The 24,722-nt window shown below is 34.0% G+C and overlaps 1 protein-coding gene across 8 annotated transcripts in view; it reads right to left on the bottom strand.

The window, feature by feature from the left end:
- Positions 1-24,722, bottom strand: part of NBEA (neurobeachin) — a 355,903-nt gene that overhangs the window by 229,123 nt on the left and 102,058 nt on the right. For 6 of the 8 annotated variants that reach the window (XM_087966360.1, XM_087966362.1, XM_087966364.1 and 3 more), the window contains 3 exons: positions 10,914-11,352; positions 4,156-4,310; positions 2,709-2,835 (listed from right to left, as the gene is read on the bottom strand). In XM_087966360.1, coding sequence (XP_087822486.1) covers positions 2,709-2,835; positions 4,156-4,310; positions 10,914-11,352 — 721 coding nt within the window. The remainder of the gene's footprint in view (positions 1-2,708; positions 2,836-4,155; positions 4,311-10,913; positions 11,353-24,722) is intronic. The other 2 variants (XM_087966361.1, XM_087966363.1) reach the window with 1 other exon arrangement.

Here is a 24,722-nt window from a genome sequence, read left to right as displayed (position 1 = left end):
TAGTATGAGGGCCCGACGTCCACAGGTGGGGGTTGTGCTTACAGCGCAACACCGTGCAGGACATTTGGCATTTGCCAGAGAACACCAAGATTGGCAAATTCGCCACTGGCGCCCTGTTCTCTTCACAGATGAAAGCAGGTTCATACTGAGCACATGTGACAAGGTCTGGGGATGCCGTGGAGAACGTTCTGCTGCCTGCAACATCCTCCAGCATGACCGGTTTGGCAGTGTGTCAGTAATGGTGTGGGGTGGCATTTCTTTAGGGGGCCGTACAGCCCTCCATGTGCTCGCCAGAGGTAGCCTGACTGCCATTAGGTACCGAGATAAGATTCTCAGACCTCTTGTGAGACCATATGCTGGTGCGGTTGGCCCTGGGTTCCTCCTAATGCAAGACAATGCTAGACCTCATGTGGCTGGAGTGTGTCAGCAGTTCCTGCAAGACGAAGGCATTGATGCTATGGACTGGCCCGCTCATTCCCCAGACCTGAATCCAATTGAGCACATCTGGAACATCATGTCTCGCTCCATCCACCAACGCCACGTTGCACCACAGACTGTCCAGGAGTTGGGGGATGCTTTAGACCAGGTGTGGGAGAAGATCCCTCAGGAGACCATCCACCACCTTATCAGAAGCATGCCCAGGCGTTGTAGGGAGGTCATACAGGCACGTGGAAGCCACACACACTACTGAGCCTCATTTTGGCTTGTTTTAAGGACATTACATCAAAGTTGGATCAGCCTGTAGTGTTTTTTTCCACTTTATTTTTGAGTGTAACTCCAAATCCAGACCTCCATGGGTTGCTAAATTTGATTTCCATTGATAATTTTTGTGGGATTTTGTTGTCAGCACATTCAACTATGTAATGAACAAAGTATTTAATAAGAATATTTCATTCATTCAGATCTAGGATGTCTTATTTTTGTGTTCCCTTTATTTTTTTGAGCAGTGTAGTTATAAAATTCCAAAACAAAAGTTAATAAAGGCACCTTATGAATAACTGAAAAACCTAGTCATGAAGATGAGGTATTAGAAGTTAGAATAGAGTTGGAAGGAATGTTATGTCTTCTAATCCAACTTCCTGTTCAAGCAGATGATCTTATACTATTCCAAATGAAGGACTATATAATCTCTTCTTCAAAATTCCAGTGATGGAGTATCCACAACTTTTGGAGGCCTGTTTTAAAGGGCATCAAGAAACAATAAACTTGGATATGCAATCCACTCATACTCTTGGCAAAGCTGAAATTTAGATAAATAATAGCTGCCCTTTTACAACAACACTCAAAACAGTATGAAAAAAGCAAAGGTTTAATTTTAATATTATATCTTAGTGAAAAAAATGACAATCAACTTTCTCACTTTATCCAAATTAAGATGGAGAACAAATTCCATCTCTTTGCAATCTGGTTATAAAGATCTAAATATCTCAATATAGATACAATTTACTTCCTGGGAAAAAATCTCCATTATTTATGTACCAAATCCCACAATTAAAGGTAAAAATATGGTTATTGATCTTAGCTCAATTTCCTATAAATCAAGACATTATTCCTAATATTAAACAATATTCTATGAAAATATTTATCCAGTCTATTTTAATGCAGAAAATCCCAGTACTCTTCTTCTTCAATCCATATTTTTGTTATAATCTAACTTTTACCATCCTCCCATGTTCTGTTTCTGAAATATAGCCATACAAACAACCAGAGGGGGAAATGTTTTCAGATTGTGAGAAAGCAAAACATAAATAAAAGCTATATCTTTTAAACTCATTTAAAATTAAAATTGGATCAATTTCTTTTTTAAAGAACTATCTAATGTATAATTAGTGATTCAGTGTTAAAAAAAATTGCCAAACTGGAATCATCAAGAGAGAATTCATGGCCAGATTACAGTTTGATGAACACTTCCTTGGTACTGCAAAACGTAAGTGTTTTTTCTTACTTCTATATCATTGTAACAATTAGGTTGCTGCTAATGTAATTCAATCCATTTTTATAATTTTGAATTTATATTTCAGGAACTTAAAACTCGATTATAAAAGGTTTTAGGTGGATAGTAATATTTGAAATTATTTTTCTTCAGGAAATGTGTGAATCTTATCTAAAATAAAATAAAATCTCTTCTAGAGTATGTTTTTTATTTGAAAAATTGCATTTATTTATTTTTTCACATATGTATAACCATTCATTTCATATCTATGACTTGTAGGTGGCTTACAAACAATTAAAACAAATGTTTAAAAAAGAACAAAAAATAATAGAACAATTTTTAAAAGATAACATAAAAATATAAAAAAAAACTATGATAAAAAATAGCTGAGGTAATCAGATTTAATAAAAGCATTCAATACAACCACTCTGTCAGCTATGTAACATTCCCTAGTTGCCACAGTGAGTTGCAAAACCATGTTTTCAGGGTCTTTCAAAAACCAGCAGGGTATTCTTATATTTATATTTATATATTTACATGTTTTCTATATGAGAAAATACTGAAGCAAAAATAAGCTTATTAATATTATATTAGTTATGGTTACATGGTTACATGTAACATGGATATAGTCCATGTTTGTACTTCAGTGTGTTCCCAAGGAAGTACATTTTATTTCAAAAACCTAGAGGTCTTAACAAAGATTTTTGTTGCTAGCAAGTTCTATGCCTTTCTTTTTTTTTTATATTTACCTCCAGATTAATACTATAAAGTATACCTCATGTTTTCAGCTGTATCCTCTGGCATTGGTGCAACAGTTTGAACAGCAGGGAGATTCTTACTAGTAGCACCATTCACAAAACTAGATGATGACGATGATGATGAAGATCCTGAATCTACTGCACCTATTGACCAAAATAGAATATATTGTCTGAAAAGCAATGCAACAACTTCATAGTAAATCATAATGCATCTATTTTCTATGCATCATAACTCTGGAATGCTATTACTCGGTTACAAAGAGCTGGCAACTAATAATTAAAAACAAAATTAAATAAATTAAAATAATTTATTCAGTCAGAGGATACTCCAAAATTAAGTTAAAACCATTCATTCTTCTTTGTTAACTATACTCCAATATGCTATAGTACAGATATTTATTTTCCTATACTCTCATGATTATGTATGAAAAGAACCCTGAGACCAAATTATTTAAATTATAGGAGAAAATCATCTAGAATATCTTGCCCATATCTAATTTACAATCCAACTGTTTAAAAAGTGTTCTAACTATATTCACAAATATATTTCGTAGAGATACAAACATATATCCCTTTTGAACAAAATGTCAAACCCATTATGATGATTTAAACAAACAGTAATTATAAAAGTCTAAGACATTATCTTCTTAAAAATTACCACATGAAAACAGTAATAAGCGCTTCCAGTATTATCTAGTGTTAATAGAAATAAAAATGAACACGTGGAAGTATCTGATCTCCATAAACCAATAAGCTGACATTTATAACCTACAGTAAATTAGTCACTATTCTGAGTATATCTCATTAAAAATCCAAAGAAATATTATAAATGGCATGTTCTGAGAAACATGTTCCAAATTACTATAAGCAGACGTTGGCATATGTTAGTGGCGTATACAGTAAAAGAAATGAAAACAAAAATATTTTGTGATACCATTTACACTAATACAACCAGCATATAGAAAGCAATAAACTACAGCTATAATGAAATCTATGAGCAGTATCCTTGATGTTATCGTATTATTAAGCATTTGACCATGTTGTACAGGTTTTTTTTAAAGAATATGGTCATTTCAATAATAATTTCCACCAGGGAATTTTTCATAAAACTTTTTAAATATTTCTTCCAAAATATTTTAAATTAATGTCTAGTCAGGTGGACATTTCTATGAACTAATTTTTTAAATAAATACAAAAAATCAAGGACTGCTGAGGTACATTAGGGGCATTTTCACATAGCAGATTGAGCTTATAATGTTGATATCCTTCAATAATTCCAACCACTAACTGAATTGCTTGATTTAGAAGATAAATGTTCTGGAGATCTTTTCAATTTAACATTAGGAAGTGAGAATGCTTAAAGGTATTTATTACAAAAGGATTTCAAATATACCAAAATGCAAAAAAAAAAAAAAAAAAAAGCTGAAAGAAGACAAAATTCACAAAAATATCTAAAGATAATACCTGTTGTATTTATCATACTTTTTGGGGTAGCTCCTGTGGCAGCAAATATATTTGGCGTACTGCTTGGTGGTAGTCCACTTCCAGCTGTTGTAGTTCCAACTGTGGTGACTGCTAGACTTCCAGGGGGAGGTTTTTTCACTGGAACTACAACACTTCTACAGAGGGAAGAAAATCAATGCAAAATCAGGGGGAAAATGCTTTTCTTCTTTCCTATCCATACACTGGAAGAAGAAATCAATTTATTATTATTACAAATAAAAAAAACACACACAAGATATGTATAAAGTTGAAAAGGAAGAAAACAGGGACAAAAAATTAAATAAAATGATATATGAGTTTAAGGTATAATTTAAAGCATTTAAAATATGAATATTAAAAGTATCCTCAGATGATATTTATACAGAGAAAGATAATATGCGTACTATAAACAATATAAATATAGTGAATGAACAGCATTTTTAGTCATTTCTGAAATTAGTCATATTTCATCGTTTAACTCATATCCATTAAAATGATACTACGTTACTGATATTTTCAGGTAATATGACAATGTAACTTTAACTCTGAAATTATCTCAACCTTGATTTAGGGCTACCTGATCAGATGACCACTAAAAGCCAGGAAAAAAAGAATGAAAAAGCTCTTAATGCTGTTATTTAGGAATAGTCCTTATTTTTGCATCTCCGATCTGGTAGCCTTTTTATGTTATTATTTCTGCTTATGGAATTGTTACTCATATCTCTAAATATTACAATAATACATTTATATAAAATCAGTAAATCAAAATTATTCATTTCAGCGGTACCATAAGCATTATATTACTATAATATCTTTAATATGAACCTTATGCATTATGTGTAGTAAATAGATACAGAAAGGTTTATAATGAGAAGTAATTACAGTATAATTTGATAGAGTGTGATTTAACAAAGATAAAATTCAGTAGATAACTTAAGCAAAGTACAGAACTAAAGTGTTAAGCTAAAGGTTTTGTGGGCTAAAGGATTGAAAGGCAGGGTTTGAGACATGCAATTAATGAGAGAATTCCAGAAAGAATAGAGAAACATAAAAGAACACCCCCTCAAATCTGTTGAGCAAGGATACCAGATAAGTATGCCAGGAGTATATACTCCCAGCAATATTTTCCAAGATATGAAACTCATCCTTCCAGGAAAATGCTGGAGGCAGATGATCACTTTAGAGATAACGGAGAGGACATATAGTACAAGGCAAAGGAAAACTACTTCTGTTATTTTATTCCCCCAAAACTAAACTGATAGGCAAGATTCAGTATTGACTCTATAGTGCCTGATGATAAGCCTCTTAATCAGATGGCACTAAAGATGGTTATAAGGAATAGCTGAGTACTAATAGGGTTTATTGATATAGCCAGCATATTAGCCTTTCAGATGTTTACTTGCTAATATTGCTATGAAAGAAAAGGAAATCCAACACTGCAAAAACACAATTATAGAGGGAACATGGAATATAAGAAACATAAACATGGGAAACCTCCAGGTAGAGAAAAATGAAGTGACTACACACTGACATCCTGGGAATAATCAAATTGAAATGAAAAAAATAAATAAATAATGAACAGTATTGCTTGAAAGCTCAGACCAAAGATGCTACTTGGGTATGATGTAGTCAGTGACTGAATAATATCAATTTAATTTAATGGACTACTGCTTAATATCATGTTTATCCAATTTTGTGCTCTAACCACTCATGTAGAAGAAGACAAGATTAATGAGTTTTATGGTCAAGTGCAGTCTGAAATCAAGAGAAAAGCTAGCAAGATATGTTGCTTTTGATTGGAGATTAGAAAGCTGAAGTTGGAAACAATAAGAAAACCTAGTTGTACTATATGATCTAGGAAATGGAGGAAAAGCAGGTGGAAGACTTAACAGTTTTTGCCTATTCAATGATTTTTTCATTGCTAACACATTCTTCAAACAAACAAAATGGTGCCTATTATACACTGACATATCCCAATGGAGCACAAAGAAATAAAATTATATTATTGGTACCATGAAGTAAAAAGGTACAGTTAACAGCAAAGAGAAGGTCAATGGCTGATAGTACAAAATACCGTGAATGGGTCCCACACAAATAGTAAGTGAAACTAAAGCAGAATAACATGTCATTTAACTAGAATATCCCCAATGCTTGTAAATTTAAAATAATGTTAGTAGCATGAAATTTACAGAATATCAAGCTCTGGTTTAAAATGGGAGTGCACATTTCAATCAACAAATATCAAATTATAGAACTTAAATACTAAAACAATAAACAATAAACAAAAAGCAAAAAATCTGTCCTAACATTTATTTCATCTAAAAGCTAGTATATTCACCATGGACAGCTTCTGCATCTTTTCTTCTGCTAAAATACCCTAGAGTTTGAGATTTTAGGCAACAGTTACATAAAAGAAACCCTGGGTCAATTTTTTTCCTGACTGTTTCTTTGGACAGAGTAAACGACGAATCTATTTTACTAAATTCAGGAGGGTTTTAAAAGGTGGTTAGGAGCAGGGAGAAAGGATAATTTTAAAAACAAAATTTGGCGTCTATGCTTTTATTTGGTGAATTTAGCTTGCTTTTACATATTGCAGTTCTACTTTTTTTAGGACAGCTAATATTAAACAATTTACTAGAATTCTTGCTTTTTAATAAAGATTTTAAATCTCACAGGGTTTTATAGTCAACCTATCAATGTACTAAAGATACATTTGTAAATAAGAATTGCTTTAAATAAATGAAAATATTTAATCTATAAATGTCTTTGCATGTATTTCCATACACAGCAAAATATCTGACACATAAAAAGTATAAATGAAAATGTGTCACTTTCACTCTAAAATTATCATAGCCACTAGCAAATAATCAGTTGCTTGTGCTGTTGTAAATGCCACTACCTATTTTTTTTCCACGTGATATTGGAATCATAACTTTGAGTCAAGAATCTAGGGCCAAAGAAATCTGTTTATATAGTTTTTGATGTAATTACAGCTACACCTTAGGACAGATGAGACAGAAGGCAGGGATATATTGAAACTGATTGAAAAATGCAGTTGTCCAGAAGCACTTGTGGGGAAGAGGTCTCTGAAAAGCTGCTCAAAGCTTCAGAGTTTGAAGTGAAATTTTTGATGTTGTCACTCTCAATCTATTGAAAAGCTGACGGACAATCAAACCCGTCTGGCTAGCTGGCAGCTCATTTTGCTGGCAGGTGGCAAACAATTAGACACACCAATTTGTGCCTCCTGATGACATTAAAGCATGAAACTAAGTTGTATGCAGGGCCTAGTGATTTGTGTGAAAGCATTTCAAAAATAATACTCTTTGCCGTGGCAACTCATTTCAGACTGCCACCTTCCATTATGGCTTTGAGTAGTGAAGACGACAGACTTGAGTTACGTGCAGTGCAAGGGCACTTCTGTTCAATCCGTCATCAGCGCCCCCCGAGACCTCAATCCCTCCTTTCATCAATATCACCTCATCATTTACATTCGATAGTACTTGAACTGCTGAATACATTAACAGAGAAGATCTATTTCATGAGTATAATATATATACACTATATATATTAAACACTATATATAGATATATACATTTCATTTGAAATTCTGTGTTTTAAAAAGAATTTTAATATGTTCTAGAAAACAGTTTTTGTAGAATTATATCACTCAGTCTTTGTTTTATTTGTAATGAATAAATGCATAATAAGTATTTACTTTCTATGTGAACCTGGGCATTTAAATGTTTTTTAAATGGATTTTAAGATTCCCCAGAAAATTTTGCATAATCTTTGGCTACTTTAGAAAATCTTATAAAAACATTTATGAAAAATAGCATCCACTAGAATGGATATTTATAAAAAGCAGAACCCTACAAATATTTATCTTTTAAAATGGTAATAGAAATATTTTGAATAAATATGGCAATAGTACAAAGAATTGCACAAGCATACCCTGACAGTCAGTTACAGGTTGAGTTAATAGCTATGCAAAATACAATTTTTATTCTATTCAACTATTAAGAAAATAATATATATTATAATCTTGGACCAATTCAGATTTATAATTCTTGTCATGTCGCATTCTAAGAAAGTATTGCAGCAAGCCTTTGACTTGCAACTACTGTATCTGCACCTAAATATCTGGATTAAATGGCAGTAAAGTTAATATTTCATATCTTTTTGCTATCATCAAGTGACTATCCAGTTTTTGCAACCCATATATGGTAGTGCTTACACTATGTCTGTTTTTTCCTTTGTGTTTCAGGAATGGATTTAAACAATCTGTCTCCTGTCACAAATAAACTACAGTTTCCTGTTACATAAAAGCTGACATATTATGTTTATTTTACAGTTTATTGTACAGTATTTAGCACCAAAGTTTGATCTTGATTTGTTGAAGTTCTGATGCCTTCTTGTTTGCAAAGCCATACAAAAAAGGCTCAGCATTGCTTATTCTCATAATAGTAACATATTATAGCTTTAAATTGATTATGTTATACAACTAAAATTGAAAACAAAAGATTTGCAAATATATGTAAAACAAACATTTTCTAAGAGCATTGATACTTAACAGATTTTTAAAAGATTTTTCTGTCTTTTTATATTTAAATAGCCTATACCTACTCTGTTTCTCCAACAATATGGCCTCCCCCAATAGGAAGTCCCAGCATGTTTTATAGGCATGAAATGAAATTAAGCCCCTCCCCCCAAATTAAGGCCTATATTAAAACATGCGAAATGGGGGGGAATGGTGGGGGGGGGGGGCTTGCCATTAGGAAGTACTTTTGTTGCACACCCGGATATGGTGCTGCCTGCGTTGACCCCGATATGAAGTGCCCCACCAACGCCAAGGTCAACATCCAAGCCATCGCTGCCCGCCCACCCGAAGATGCAAGGGGGGGGAATTAAGTCACCCCCGAAAAGACGGCCTAGCCATTTTTTCGGGGCTCAAAAAAAAAAAAAGACCCGGCCTTATTATATGAGAAACACAGTACTAATTACAACCTTTTCTAATGTTTGAAGTATTACTACATGAGTTTAGAAACAAATATAATTCCAAACATATGTTAAAACTGAATTTTAAAAAAGGAAAGATTGCACAATTTGCTGAAATTTTTCCCAAGGTTTTTATCCCAGAAATATCTTCCCACCTACTGTATTCTTATAAACCTATGCACCTGTAAGGTACAAACAAACAAAAAACAGAAAACACTCATAATATGCACAAAAATACATTTACAAGCACATATCCCACAAACAAAAGCATATAACCCACAAAAAGCTATCTCTCCTGCACTATAACAGTAGTGAAACACAAATTAGAATAACAAAATTGGAGGATCCCTTTAAAACTACCTTTAACCCCTTGATTAATCCAAGTTAAAGCATTCCTAATTGATGATTCCAGGTGCTAATTCAACACATTAGGTAAAGGCAAGCCCATCACTTCTCTAATTAGTTCCTGTCAAACTGTTTCTGTTACTGTTAGGAAACATTCAATTAGAATACGTCTTCTTGATCAGAATCTGTGACAACCTCCTTGAAACTTTGTGTTTGTATGAGGAGTCATTGAAGAGCATTTTTGAATGTGTTGATCAAGTCAACTGAGAAACCAACAGAAGTGTCATCAATCCTACATTTAGTTAGAGTGATAATCGAAATATTATGAAATACTTTGTCAAATGTTTGCCAATAATACTAATACAATTTACTAAGGAAATTAAAACCTTTGTAAGAATACAGTATGATATAAAGGCATAAGAAATCCATTCTAATTTTTAGCAATCACACTGTTTTCAAAGTGCTAACAGATTCTTCTTTGGAGGTATGCTGTAGAGATTTAAATTCATCCACAGTAAATAAGGATCCTTTACCAATTTTAAACCTCATTCCTGCCTCTTTATCTTGCTCTTCCAATTGAAGATAGAAACACTCCTCTCAAAAAATACTAAGTCAAAATCATGTTTGAGTAAAAAATGTTTGTTCCCACTAGCATTTTCTTTTCTTCACCTGAATATGTGGCATGTGTGATTCCCCCCCTTTCTACTTCAAACATGTCTCATGGAGCCTTTTTTACTGTTCTTAATATCCTTAGCTTTAACATGGGGTTTAGGTTTTTCTGTCTGGGCTTTAAGTTTTTCTAATACCATCTGTACAATTATTTGGTATCTGTTTATAATCTTAATGGTGTCCTAACTCTCTTTACAGCTCCCATACCTGCCTTCTTTTGCCTTTAATGCAGTCAAACTTTTTGTGTGGTTTATTATTTTCTTATTTCTTTTCATCACCAGAATTATATAGAAATTCAGACTCTGTATGTTCAGGACATAAACATTTCCAAACACAAACACTAAATTAAAACTAACAAATATATAGCCAAGTAAACTACAACATAAAATGAAGTGTCCTTTGTGCTGACTATATGAAAATAATTGTGTTCACATTACCAGTTGCTATTAACCATTTTTAGCTGCAAACATTTCTAGTGACTTTTTCACCCAGACCTACATTGATGTACCATTCCCTAGAGGGATACGTCAGTAAAGCAGGATGAGAACTAAACTGGCTGGCAAAAATAATGTCATCAGAATATTTCCAATGTTTCTGGTTTACTCCCCAAACCATAGTTAAATGTTAGCTTTATGTATGAACATAACAAGGTTCAACTATCAAGAATAAGGTAGGTAGGTAGGCAGGCAGGCAGGCAGACAGACAGACAGATGATTGAATGTATTACATACCTGTCAAAAGAATGAAACTGCATTGGAAGAATAGGCTGAGCTTCTCTTTTCAGTGCAGTATCAGGATAAGGAATCGGATCAGGTCCACATTCTGGAATTTCAACCGGTGCTGCTACCAGACTTTTCAAAATTTCTTTAACATTAATACCTTTGCTTTGGCTAATACTTGATATTGAAGATGCAGGCTTTAGAATTTCACTGGGACTCTCTGTTAAACTTTCCTGAGATTTCTTCACCTCAGATGACAAAGTAGATAGCAATTCACTCATAGCATCTGGACCAGGGCTTGTTTCTAAATCTGTCCCATTTAAAATACTGGGTATTTGTTCCTCTTCAATTCCAGAATCAGTGTGAGGAATAGAGCTTTCCAATGGAATATCTTCAATTGGTGTTGGAGTTTCTTTTTCTTTGATATTGTCTGGAAATACAACAGGAGTTTCTACAATAGAAAAAGTAGAGAAATAATCAAGTCTATAAATTAATACTGTTACTCCCCAAAATTAAATGTCAATACAAAATAAGGCAGGAAAATATAGGTGGAAAATCCTCAAAATGCATGAGAAACACTTAGAAATACATTCTTATTCTGGAATTTCACAGTAGCCATGAAACAAACATTTACTGGTCCTATGCTGCAAGGCTTCAATGCGAAATCAGAAAAATAATGCTTCTGAAATGCTTGCTTGGTACTATCAAATTTACCAAAACTAAGTAACATAGTAGAAAAGAACAAATTATTTTGTCTATATTTGTTTGTTTGCTTATATTTTGCTTTTCTCAAAATGCCCAAGGCCACGCACACAATGTTCTACCATCATTTCCCCCCCATATAGTAATCCTGTGGAGTAGGTTGCATAGCTGAAGATAGCTATAAACCTAGGTCTTCCGGGTCCTAGTGCAGTACCTTCTTAACATTCTGTATCTATTCAATAAGTCATATAGCAGCAAACATGTAAAAAATAACAAGACAGTTGACTGATCTGCTAGTTTCCTATATTGTTTCATAGAACCTGCCCAAATAAAGGCATGTCTCACCACCAACCTTTGACAATCACAGAAAAGGCAGCAGATGACTCAATCTGAATTTTGAAGACATAGATGTATTGCCTGTGTCAAATGTGACAAGAAATTTGCATCCATGTCTCAAGTTCTCTACTTATTTTGAGATTTCTAACTACTTCCTCAGGTACTTTTTCAATATGGGAAATCATTAGATTCTAGTTAAGGTGCTCAGTTCATTCTGTATCATTCCAATTTTCAGAACTACATTTAGAAAGATATATGTACCTTTTAATAGAAATCAAAATACAGTCAAAATACAGATATTTCTTTTTGTAATTTAACATGATCATAATGATTAGTACAGTTACTAACAATACTTCAATTGCCATGGAGGTTGTATTATATTTCTCATAATCAACTTTAGATTTCTGAGACAGTGCTATTCTTGTTCCTATCTCTGAAATTAATTTTAAACAGGAAAAAAAATTAAATAAAAAATAAAGGTTTATATACTGAGGTCTGGGGTAATTGATTTGTTTTTGGACTTGAAAAAGATTCTAGGAAACCATATTAAAATTGACAAAGAAATGCAAAATATGCATTTAATTAGTGCACAAGAGCTGCAGGGTGAAGAAAAATCTTTCTCAAGCATAATATTACTTCTACTTATAAAAATTCTTCTGGCAAACATTTGGCATAGTCAGGCAAACATTTGTTGCACAAAAGTTTTAAATGCCTGGGCAAACTGATGTATTTAAATCATCCCATTTTATGTTCAACTATTTTATATATTATTTTAATGATGTTCATTTAAAATTGAAGGATAGCATTAGAAGTGACTTTGGGGATTTCTAGTTCAACCCCCTACCCAGAACAAAACCCTCCAGATTATTCTAGATAAGTGGCTGTCCAATCTGTGTTTGAAAATATCAAATGGTAAAACACTTAGAACTCAAAGAGGCAGTCTCTTCCATAGCTCTCATGGTCAAGAAATTATTTCTCCTTTCAAATTTGCATAACTCTATGTAAAGTTTCCATTGGTAGTTGTCATTCCCCACAAGGTTATGAAAACTAAATCCACACCCTCTTTCTTTTGCCATCCTTTTCAAACGGATGATGAGGCAGAAGATGATATCAAGGCTTCCCTTAGTCTTCTCTTATTTAGGCTAAACATTCAAAATTCTTATTTCCAATTTCTTATAGAAATAAGAGCACAGTAGATCTATTACTGTATGACTTAATCCAGAATGTAGGCCTCTATATACAATATTTATTTCTTTTCTCAAAAATAACTAAACCTTAAATTTCTTAGGTTCTTTTTATGTAAATTTTTCAAATATTTGATATTTTATAAATAGATTTCATAAATCTTAGGAACTGTATCAAATTGTAAACTTTATTTTTGTTAATTTCAACCTCTGAAAACACTATATAAAAACATGATTTTTATGATAGTTTCTCTCCTATTTCCAGAATTGATAATAGTTAAAATTGTGGATATGGTTTTTACCTAAATTTCTTTTTATAACCACGTTCTCTTAATGATAAGGTTTGTAGAATAAAGAACCCAATATCACACATATAAATGTTCTTTTATTTCAGTAGCCAATAAATAAAGAGCTTAAAATAACATATAATCAAGCAATCACATTACTTATGATATCTAAAATATCGTAAGAAAAGACCTGCCAGACTAAATGTCTAGTTGTTCAGTTATTCTGTTATCATGCAGATATCACATACCAAATAAAGCCCTCGAGCAGGAAAAAAAATGCAATAGCACCCTTTTTCTTATTCTCCAAATTTGTTGTTAAGACAAATTAAATAAATACATACACTCAGCTTATAGCTTTTTATGTCATCTATAATGAATTTAACTAATCACCCTTAAAAGCTTTCCAAACTGAAATAACTACCACTTGTGGCAATAAATTGCATAGCAAAATTATGTATTTTGTGAAGAACTGTTTTATTATTTATCATTAATTTTATGTTTTTATTTTATTAAAGGCTAAACAACCCATGATCCATTGATCATTTGTTTTTGAGATATTCTTAAAACAGAAGAACCATAGGAAGGCAAAAAAAACAGCGGGAACAGGAGTAACTTCCAACTTTCTACTGGCTGGCTATAGCAGCATGGAAACACTGATGAGGTCACGACTTTGCCAAATTTCAATCCCACAAGAGTCATGGGCCCCAGATTTTAGATGAATTCTGTAAGTTAGCCATTTGAGGAACATTGATTAAAAAATGTATTTATTGTTTTATCAAAATTATTTGCCACCCAACTATAAAAATGGATTAAAATTACAAAAATTAAAACAAGCCAAAAACCATGAGTTGGAGGGGAGAGGTGGGGTATCTTTTCTGTTAGCGCACCAGCCAACAGCTTCTCCTTCAGGACCCATGATTATTGGCATAACCATGTTTTAAGGCTTTTCCTGAAGGCTATAAGAGATAGGGTGGATCTTACTTATCTCTGAAGGCAAGATCTTCCAAGAGGCAGAAGCTGAAACACAATATTTCAACCAATTGAAGGGTATAATCAAGCAGACAAGAGAATTTTAGTACTATGAAGATCATTTTCTTAATACCATGCATAAAAACTGGTGGAGATGGACTAGAGGAGATATGATAGTAGCCTTCCAGTACTTGAGGGGCTTTCCCGGAGAAGAATGGGCCGACTTATTCTTCAGGCAGGACAAGAAGTAATAAACTAAATGCCTAGTTGTTGAGGTGTTTTGTTGTCATATAGATATCACATGCCAAAAGAAGTCCGTGAGGAGGGAAAAAATGCAATATCACCCTTTTTCTTGTTCTCCAAATCTGTTATTAAGATGCAAATTAAATAAATATATACAGTCAACTTATAACTGTTTAAATCATACATTATGACTTAATGTATTTTCAATCATCTTTAAAAGCTTTCCAAACTGAAATAATTAGTACAACTTGTGGCAATAAATTGCATAGCAAAATTATGTATTTAGCTTATCCATCTAGAATTAAGGAGAAATTTGCTGACAGTGAAAACAATTAATCAGTGGAACAGTTTGCCTCCAGAAGTGGTGGGTAAAATGGGACAGCCATTTGTCCATAATGATATAGGGTCTTCTATAGGGTGTTGGTTTACTGCTAAAGCTGTCTTCAGCAAGATGGCAAGCACTGGAATGAGGTTAGAGAATTGTCTGAGACTTGTACCAGCAGAATACCGGATTCTACCTGGTCAATGGTAGTTGTTTGTCTTTCAGATTCAGAGAATGTGTCAGTTGAAACACTAAAACAGAATGTCTTGAAGAATGATAGGTGCACCACAATATACCCATGTCACCACTGTTTCACAAGCAGCACTGGTTGCCAGCTTGCTTTTAGGAGCAAATCACTATGCTTGTTGTTACGTATAAACCCTTGTGATTATTTGAAGGAGCATTTATATCCAATAATTTCTGCTTACCCAGTAAGACTGGGCAGTGGGTATGTTCCAGGTCCCTTCAAACAATGTCATCTGTCAAGACTTAGGAGGTGACATTCTCTGACAGAAATCCTGCCCTCAGGAAGAACATCCTCCCAGAGATCCATATGGTTTTCATACTATTCCAAAAGTAAAACTTGGCTTTACTCCAAGTCTGGAGTTAGGGTAGTTGTTGAGCTTTTGACTTTTTTTTTTCTTGTTGTATTGAGGTTTTTTCCCCTCCCATTTACATCTGTTTTTCTTCTTATTTTTATTGTTTTATTGCTTCTTACTTTTAAAAGATAAGTTCAGAGCTGCCTATGGGCCAGGCCCATAGGCAAATAAATAAATAAATATTTTTTTTAAAAAAGGAGCTCTTCCTCACAGTCCTAACTGCTCAATTTTCTGTTCCAGCTTTACTCTTTCCTATCGCCCAATACTATTGCATTTTCCTTCTCTTTTCTCTGTCCCTACGTGCTCTGGTCAAATTTTCTCCAGTTGCTTGAAATCTAACATTGTTTGGTTGCTGGCAATGTTCCTTTTATCTGAAGTAATTGAATATAAAACAGTTAACAGTGCTAAAATTTATGATCTTCTTCTCCCCCTTTTTAATTTTTTTATTTAATTCTTTCTCTGTTCTGTTCCAGTTTCCTATTCCCTCTTTTATCTGAACTCTATGAAGTTGGTTTCTCTTTGATTTTCTGACAGGAGGACAAAGTGAAAAGGTTTGCTGTCTAGTGATCATAAAGTAAAACAGATACTGTATGATCACTAAAAGCATGGCCACTACTGTTTCCACTTCCCACTCACAAGCAGTTTGAACCTTAAAATGTTGACAACATGGACCAAAAGTTATTTCCCTTCTTTGAGCAGGCACAGGTACTGTAGTGACACTAATCCTTTCACTTCCATTCTGTGCAAAGGGAAAATAAAATATTGAAAAGATAAATAAAATAAATTGCTTCCACCACCACTGCCTCTATCAACATCCTTTTTCATTTTATGCATTTATTGTATCATATGGAACAAAAACAGTAACAAAGAGCATTTCTCTGAGGTCAATACACATTTTTTTTCTCCTGAAAGAACTGCCTTCATGGATTAGAGCAGGGGTGTCCAACCTTGGCCACTTGAAGCCTGGAGGACTTCAACTCCCAGAATTCCCCAGGCTTCAAGTGGCCAAGGTTGGACACCCCTGGATTAGAGCATTAAAAAAAGGAGGGGATTGGTTTTAAATACATTACAGGTGAGCCAGATGAACACAGCTAGGACTAAGTAATCAAGAAGTCCAGATTGGTTTCATACTGAAAAGAACTAGAACACTCTTTTCTTTGAATTTTTGTCACACATAACCTTCATATGAAAAATTCCAATGGGATATCGTTTAAATGGTGAGTAGATGGACTTAGTTTCCCATTCACCTACTTTCCCAGAATATCAGCTAACATATCCTGACTTTCCACAGTAACAAATGAGAAATCTACTAAGAGTTTAGAACTAGAACACTCTTTTCTTTGAATTTTTGTCTCTATGCCTGCTTGTCTGCATCAACACAGTTCTAAGTTTACTTCTCAAGAAACCAAGAACTCCAGGTACACATAAACACAGAATTCAAGAAGAGGACATAAATTAATGTAACTTCATTCATTCATCTCTTTAGAATCCTAGCATTAAATACCAATTTCATCTGCTTCCTAAAAGTATATCTTCACCATAAATGTTAATACTGTTTAACTTTTTACACTCAACTACTTTAAACAAAAGAAATATTGGCTGCAACCAAGCAATGATTTCATTTTTCATAATTAAGAGTTTGCTTTTAAACTATTCAGCAGTTCTTATCAGTTCAGTTTGATGCTATTTAAAATATACAACTAAAACTAATGTTGAATCTAATATTTTAATCTTGCCTGTTGGGCCGCAGATACCCTTTTACCTACTATTTTTCATAGAATTTTTTTCCATAGAAATCATTAATTTAGTGAATGAATGAAGTATAATATAAATAAAGAGCATATATCAAAATAATAACATTTATGGCTCTCTTCAAAGGAAGTAAACTTTAGGCCTTAGTCTCTTTGCTTTAAGCTAAGAAAAGCCTCTTAGTGTATAATTATTAATCTAGCCTACAACCTTGGTATTTCCTAATAGTCTCTTATTCAAGTACTCACCAGGTGTAACCCTGTTTATTTATCTGAGATCAGCAAAGTCAGTCAATTGCTAAAGTGTAACATAATGTATTCAGATAATACAAAATGACTTTCTAGTTTTCCCTTAGGAAACTAACACCAGTATATCTCTCTCTTTTTTAAAAAAAACAAGTTTTATTTTCAAGACAAACAATACATAGATACACATAAAACAAAACATAAAAGCATAAAAAATCTCTTATCTGAAAGTTGATTAGTCCCGGGTTAAAACTCTTGGAACAGACACAAATTCAAATTCATATTCATTTTACATACCATTTCATATCTTATTAACATTTTCAGTTTTCTATATGTCTTCTCCTCTCCTTTAAATTTTCTCAATTTTATTTTATTTTATTTATCTCCTCTCAATTCATATTATAATATTTATTATTCTTTGTCTGTTCTATTCCAGCCAGCCCTTTATTTTCCTTCTTTAAAAAAAAGAAAAAACTTTTCCTGCACACTATATGGAGTATGATGCCTTTATCTCTTTCCCCTACATTTATAATACTTAATATAAAACACATAACATATATTGGGATTCTGTCTGGTACATTCTAAAATTATACTATATTATCAAAAATAATACAAATCTATTCATTAGTATTAATATTCATTCATATCTTAAACATTTAAATCATTACTTTTCAATTAAATCACATACTTTTATGGGAGCCCTATTTTCCATAGTTATATATTATATCCCTCATCATATATTATAACTCATTATTTCATTAAAAAGTACCTCCTTCTTCTACTTCAATTCTCATTTCACAAAAAATTTCACTAGTATACCATATTCTAATCATTAATATTAACAATCATTTATATCTTAAACATTTTATCCATTTCAATTAAATATCATGCCTTTGTGGGAACACTTATGCTTTTCAAAGATTATTACCCCCCCACACACTCACATCACAATCTTGAATTATGTTTCGTTACAGTACTCCCTTTTCTTAACCAAAAATTTCACTAATTTATGTTAAATATTTTATCACATTTTAGGTTACATATTGTTTCTAATTTTCTATGTTTACTTCTAAATACAAGTATAAAAAATGCAGTCTTATGTACCTTTCTAGAATCCCTTTAACAATAAGATTTATCCATTATCTCTAAAAAAAATTTGCTTCTTAACATCTTGCTCCCCACCATTAGGACTTCTCATCCCTTCCTTTCTTTCTTGTTCCTTCTTCTCCTTATCCTCTTTAACTTATCTCTCCACCTCCCTTTTATTCTGCTTTTCCCCTTTCTGTTGTTTCTTAACATAATATCCCCTTTTCACCTTATTCTTCTCTTTTTGGGCTATTTTTCCAGATCTTAAAGACCTTTTTCCCCTTTTCTCTTGCTTTTTCTCTTCTCCAGTCAAAGTAATTTGTTAATCAAAGATGGCTTCTCCTTCTTCTTTGTCCCCGTCATCCTCATTCTGCTTCACATAAATATAAACCGCCATTTCCAAGTATTGAAAAATAGTGTCAAGACCATCTTCCCCTCCTTGTTTTTCTCTTTCAAATTTTTGATATATAAGTTCCAATTCATCCATAGATGATGCCATTGTGTAGAGAAAAAGTTTTTCCAAACAACCACCCAGATAATTTAATCAGAAGTAATTTCCAAAGGTTCCAAAGTCACCAAACAATCCAAACAGACTATTTTTTTTAGATACCTTCTTCTTCTTCACTTTCTCTTTCTGGGGTTAAAGTAATCACAAATCCTTTTCAAATATATTTTTGGAAGTTTTTAAACTCTTTGTAATTCTAGGCAATCTTCTCCTTATTTTCAAATTTTGCTCTAATTCTTTTTTTCACTCTCCCTTCCCACTCACAGCTAAAAAGGTTTTTTTTTTTCCGCTGTCACTTTAGGAAGGAGAGTAGAACAAAGAAAAAACTTTCCCCTTTAGAATATTCGCAGCTTAAAACTCTCACAGGGAACTATACTTAGCAGCCTTCAAGATTCCAGGTCATTTTATCCCGTCTTGTCCCGGTTAGAATCAACTTTCAACTTTTCTTTCAGCTTCCTCCCTCCTGCACCTGCTTGTCCGGCTGCAGCTTTCTTCGTGGCGGCCATTGCTGACCGCCGTTCCTCCGCCTCGGGAAAAGGGGGTTTAGCCGGCTGGGGAGGGGGTTTGCGACACCCCAAACCCCTTGCCGGATCCCCCCTGTCTTCAGCTGCCTCTGCGGGGCAGCTATATCCCCCAGATCCAAATGGATCGGGGGAACCTTGACGGTGAACGCAGCAGGGATCGCGCGGTCGCGAATCCCTGCCGCCGCCGAAAGATTGCAAACCGGAAGTCCTATATCTCTGAAGCTAAGTAATAATGCATCTGCAGCAAAATAAAAAGTTTATTTTATCTTACAGTGATTTGAAGTATTTAATTCATTTTTAATACATTTAGCAGATCAAATCTCACCAGGCTCAAGATTGACTCAGCCTTCCACTCTTCCGAAGTGGGTAAAATGAGGACCCAGATTGTTGGGGGCAATATGCTGACTTTGTAAACCGCTTAGAGAGAACTGTAAAAGCACTTTGAAGCGGTACATAAGTCTAAGTGCGATTATGTACTTTGCGTTATAAAAATCCAAAAATGAAAGCTACTACTTGGCAATTTCAAAAATTTATACATTTGCTACTTGGCAATTTCAAAAATTTATACATTTGCTATTTAAAATGTATCTACAGCTTACTTCCTAATCTTTTTTGAAAGTTATATAAGATTCTCACAAAATAAATACTTTGTAATTTATGATAAACTGCTTAACAAAACAAACTGTGTTTATCAACCATGCCTCAAACACACAAATCTCTCAAATACAAACATAAAAGTATATGGAAAAAACAGGGAGGAAATGGGACAAAGCAACGAGTTAGCTATGATGGGAAGAGAAAGAAAAAGAAGGAACAAAATAAGATGATGATGTGAGGAAAAGAGATAATTGGACAAGGAAGTGAATGAAGGTCATACCATCATTTATTTTCCAGTAGTCCAGTGCTAAGAATCTATGCCTGGAGTTCTTGGTTTCTTGAGAAGCAAACTTAGAACTGCAGCTTATGTACTCTATCTATCTTTTTCTATCTATCTATCTATCTATCTATCTATCTATCTATCTATCTATCTATCTATCTATCTATCTATCTATCTATCCATCCATCCATCCATCCATCCATCTATCCATCTATTCTATCTATCACAGAAACATGAAAGTTGTGCAAGAAAGGTCCCCAACACAACCAAAAGATATACTGCATGTAAAAGGGCAGCATGAAGCAGGTGTCCATGATTTAAATGATAATTGCCTTAGTTATTATTGAGAAACATTTAAACATGCAAAAATAACATGCTGATACGAAACAAATATCTGAAAGTATATTTCTGTAGATCAGATACAGAGAATGTCCAAGCAATGAACTGGAGACCAGCAATTATTTTAAAAAATGTTCATCAACGTTCTGTATGCTATTTACAAAATCAGTTACTATATAGGGAGCATTTCCCTTCTACCATGTTGTAATTTCTCCCTTCATGAAACCTTAAATCAAACAAATATATATATATAAAATACATGTAAAAATATGACTGTAATCTCAGATGAAATCAATATAAATAAACTGCTCTGAATAGACATTTCAAAACATACTTTCTAGAAAAGGGCTAATAATAATCATAAATCTTTTCCCACTTAACAATGGAAGTTTAGTTGCCAAGTAAATGACACATAATTGGAGATATGAAAAATGTGTAAATGTGCAAAAAAACATATCACACTGAAAAATAGAGCATGTGTGATTTTGGTAAGCTCCAACAGAAGTGAATATATATAGCCGGGGGTTGAACTGTAGAATCCTTGATGCTCTCTAAGCTTGGTTATTTGCTGTGGGATGTAGTTTTCTCCTTGGTAGTTCCTTGATTATTGTTTTCTGCTTGATTGTTTGCAGGGGTGGGATTCTACCAGTTCACACCTATTTTCTAGAACCGATTGTTAACATTCTAAGCAGTTCAGAGAACCAGTTGTTAGAAGAAATTACTGGCCTAATCCTGTAAGGAAGGCAGGAAGGAAACATTCTGGTGTTGCTTACAGAAATTGCCTCTCTGTTAACCTTTATTACATTCTTGGCAGGACTAGACTTCCTGTCTCAGGAACCTCTCTGGAGTTTTCTTTCCCTCTTTTGCTGGTACTTTGCTTGTGTGGAGTGACCATTCAAAGTTACAATGGCACTGAAAAAAAGTGACTTTTGACCATTTTTCACACTTACAACTGTTGCAGCATCCCCACAATCATGAGGCCAGGCGAGGAGATGCGTGCCTCGATGTGAGTGATATTGAGTTGGGCACGCCCAGCCAATAACATGACCACCAAGCCACATCCACCCAGTCACATGACCAAGCCACACCCACCAACTAAGCCACACCCACAGAATCGGTTGTTAAAAAATTTGAATACCACCCGATTGTTTGGCTAGTGTTAATCTCAGTTTATCTGGATAGAAGCTGGTGGAGAAGATGTGCTCTGTGCTCTTTTTGTTTCCTTCTAAGTTTTTTTATTGTCTCTCTTGAATGGTATGTAATGTGGTTTATCTCTATTTGTCCCTTGATGGCTGATTTCTGCAAGGTTCCAGGAAATCCTAGAACATTTGGATTTGTCTTGGTATATGATGCTCATAGTTTCCAGGTTGAAACTATGGTTAAGTCTTGATATTAAGGTTAAGTCTTCATATCATTAAGTCTTGATATCATTTGTCTTGATATTAAGGAGTTTCCATTGTGTCTTCTGACTGCTAGCTGATGCGCTCATTTAGTTTTTTGCCTGTCTGTCCAACACAGTGGCTGTTACAGCCCTTAGACTGTATGTTATAGATGACTTTTGTTTTGTTTTTTTCTTTTTGGGTTACTGAGTCTTTTGTTTTATATAAGATCTTTTAGAGGGCCTTTGTTTTTAGCATGCTACTGTGACTCAGTATGATTGTATAGTCTGTAGGTTATTTCTGAGATGATTTTGATGTACGGTACTCTTTTCTTTTCATAGCTTGTATTGATTGTGCTATAGTAGGCTGAGTGGTCACACACTTTTTGATAAAGTTGTATCAGTATCTATGTTGCACAACCAGTCTATTTTCTTTTTCTGGTGTTCGAAGTACTGTAGTATATTTGCTGTATGTTTGCTTGGAGTTTAGCAAGTTCATCAGGAACTGATAAATGCAGCAGACTTAGACTTACAGGCTCAGATGCCTGAGCCAGTTTTGGTTAACATACACAAAATATGTAGCTTTGGAAAAAATTTCTCAATGAATAGACAAGTGTATTTTTATTCATTTGTTTATCTAGTTTTAGCACTTGTGTGAAAAACAGATCATGTTTTAGTTTATATTTATGCAGAAATATTAAAAATTCAAAATGGTTCACAAACTAGAAATAGCCTTATTTATTAGAAGCAAAGAGAAAAATATATTTAGAATAAATTCAATGTAGTTGAAATTAATAAAACATTTTCTAAAATAGAGAGAAAGCTCAGATGAATCAGTCCTATAATGAAGTATATGAGGTTGCATTGTTTATTTCTTTGTATATTTATTACATTCTCCTTTCCACTCAGATGCTGAAGAGCGTGCCTCTTTCCTGTTCCCTCATAGGAACATCTTTCTATCATAGGTTGAGGTAGAGAATAACTGGTCAAAAGTTTTGCTTGGCTGAGGATAGATCTGGGTCATCCTACTGCCAGTCCAGCAGTTTCAATATTAAAATATATATATATATGTTTTATAGAACGCTGACTTATATAATCTGTTGTAATGACAACCTTTATAATTATAGAAGTGGCAGCTGAATTTTAAAGCTTTAAAATTCAGCTGCCAAGAAGTTGCATAGTAAAATATGTAATTGACTACAACGAGCTCTAAGCATCTAACAAACTTCACTGATCTTGGAAAGCTAAATAGAATTAGATCTGATTAGAAGTTACATACAAAACCTAGGAAATATTAACAGATAACAGATAATCAGAGTTGGAAGGGACCTTGTAGGTCATCTAGTCCAACCCCCCGCCCTAGCGAGAGACCCTACACCATTTCTGACAAATGGCAGTCCAATCTCTTCTTGAAAGTCTCAAGTGATGGCACTCCCACAACTTCCATTGGTTCCATTGGTTGATTGTTCTCAACTGTCAGAAAGTTTCCCCTTATTTCCAGGTTAAATCTCTCCTTGTTCAGTTTCCATCCATTATTCCTTGTCTGGCCGACAGGTGCTTTAGAAAATAGCTTGACTCCTTCTTCCCTGTGGCAGGGAAGACTGCTATCATGTCTCCCCTGGTCCTTCTCTTTACTAGACTAGCCAAGCCCAGTTCCTGCAACCGTTCATTGTATGTTTTAGCCTCCAGTCCCCTAATCACCCTGGTTGCTCTTCTCTGCACTATTTCTAGAAACTCAACATCTTTTTTATAATGTGGTGAACAAAACTGGATGCAGTACTCTAAGTATGATCTTACTAAGGCTTTATAGAGTGGTATTAGTACTTCCCTTGATCTTGATTGTATCCCTCTGTTAATACAATTTAGGATTGCATTAGCATTTTTGGCTGCTGTTGCACACTGCTAACTCATATTTAGCTGGTTGTCCACTAGGATTCCAAGATCCCTCTCACAGTTACTGCTATTGAGCCTGGTTTCACACAGTCTATATGTGTACTTTTGGTTTCTCTTGCCTAAGTGTAGGACTTTACTTTTCTCTACATTGAATTTCATTTTGTTAGATATGGCCCAGTGTTCTAGTCTGTCAAGATCCATCTGGATCTTGAGTCTATCTTCTTGGGTGTTAGCTATTCCTGCCAGCTTGGTATCATCTGCAAATTTGGTAATTTCCCCTTCTATTCCCTCATCTAAGTCATTAATGAAGATATTGAAGAGTACTGGGCCTAAGATGGAACCTTGTGGGACCCCACTGCTTACTTCCCTCCATGTAGACTTAGACCCATTAAGAACTACTCGTTGAGTATGGTTTGCCAGCCAGTTGCGAGTCCATCTATTGGTGGTGCTCTATATTCCACTTTTTTAAAGCTTACTAAGAAGTAGGATGTGGTCTACTTTGTCGAATGCTTTGCTGAGATCTAAATATATTATATCAACAGTATTTTGCTAGACTACTAATTTAGTCACTGAGTCATATTTG

The sequence above is a fragment of the Notechis scutatus genome, chromosome 5 (assembly GCF_049901735.1).
Source record: "Notechis scutatus isolate UNSWTSFEM ecotype Mainland chromosome 5, rNotScu1.2, whole genome shotgun sequence".
In the NCBI taxonomy this organism is placed as follows: Eukaryota; Metazoa; Chordata; class Lepidosauria; order Squamata; family Elapidae; genus Notechis; species Notechis scutatus.
Note: the sequence above shows the minus strand (reverse complement) of the source record. Positions and strands in the feature narration are given on the sequence as shown.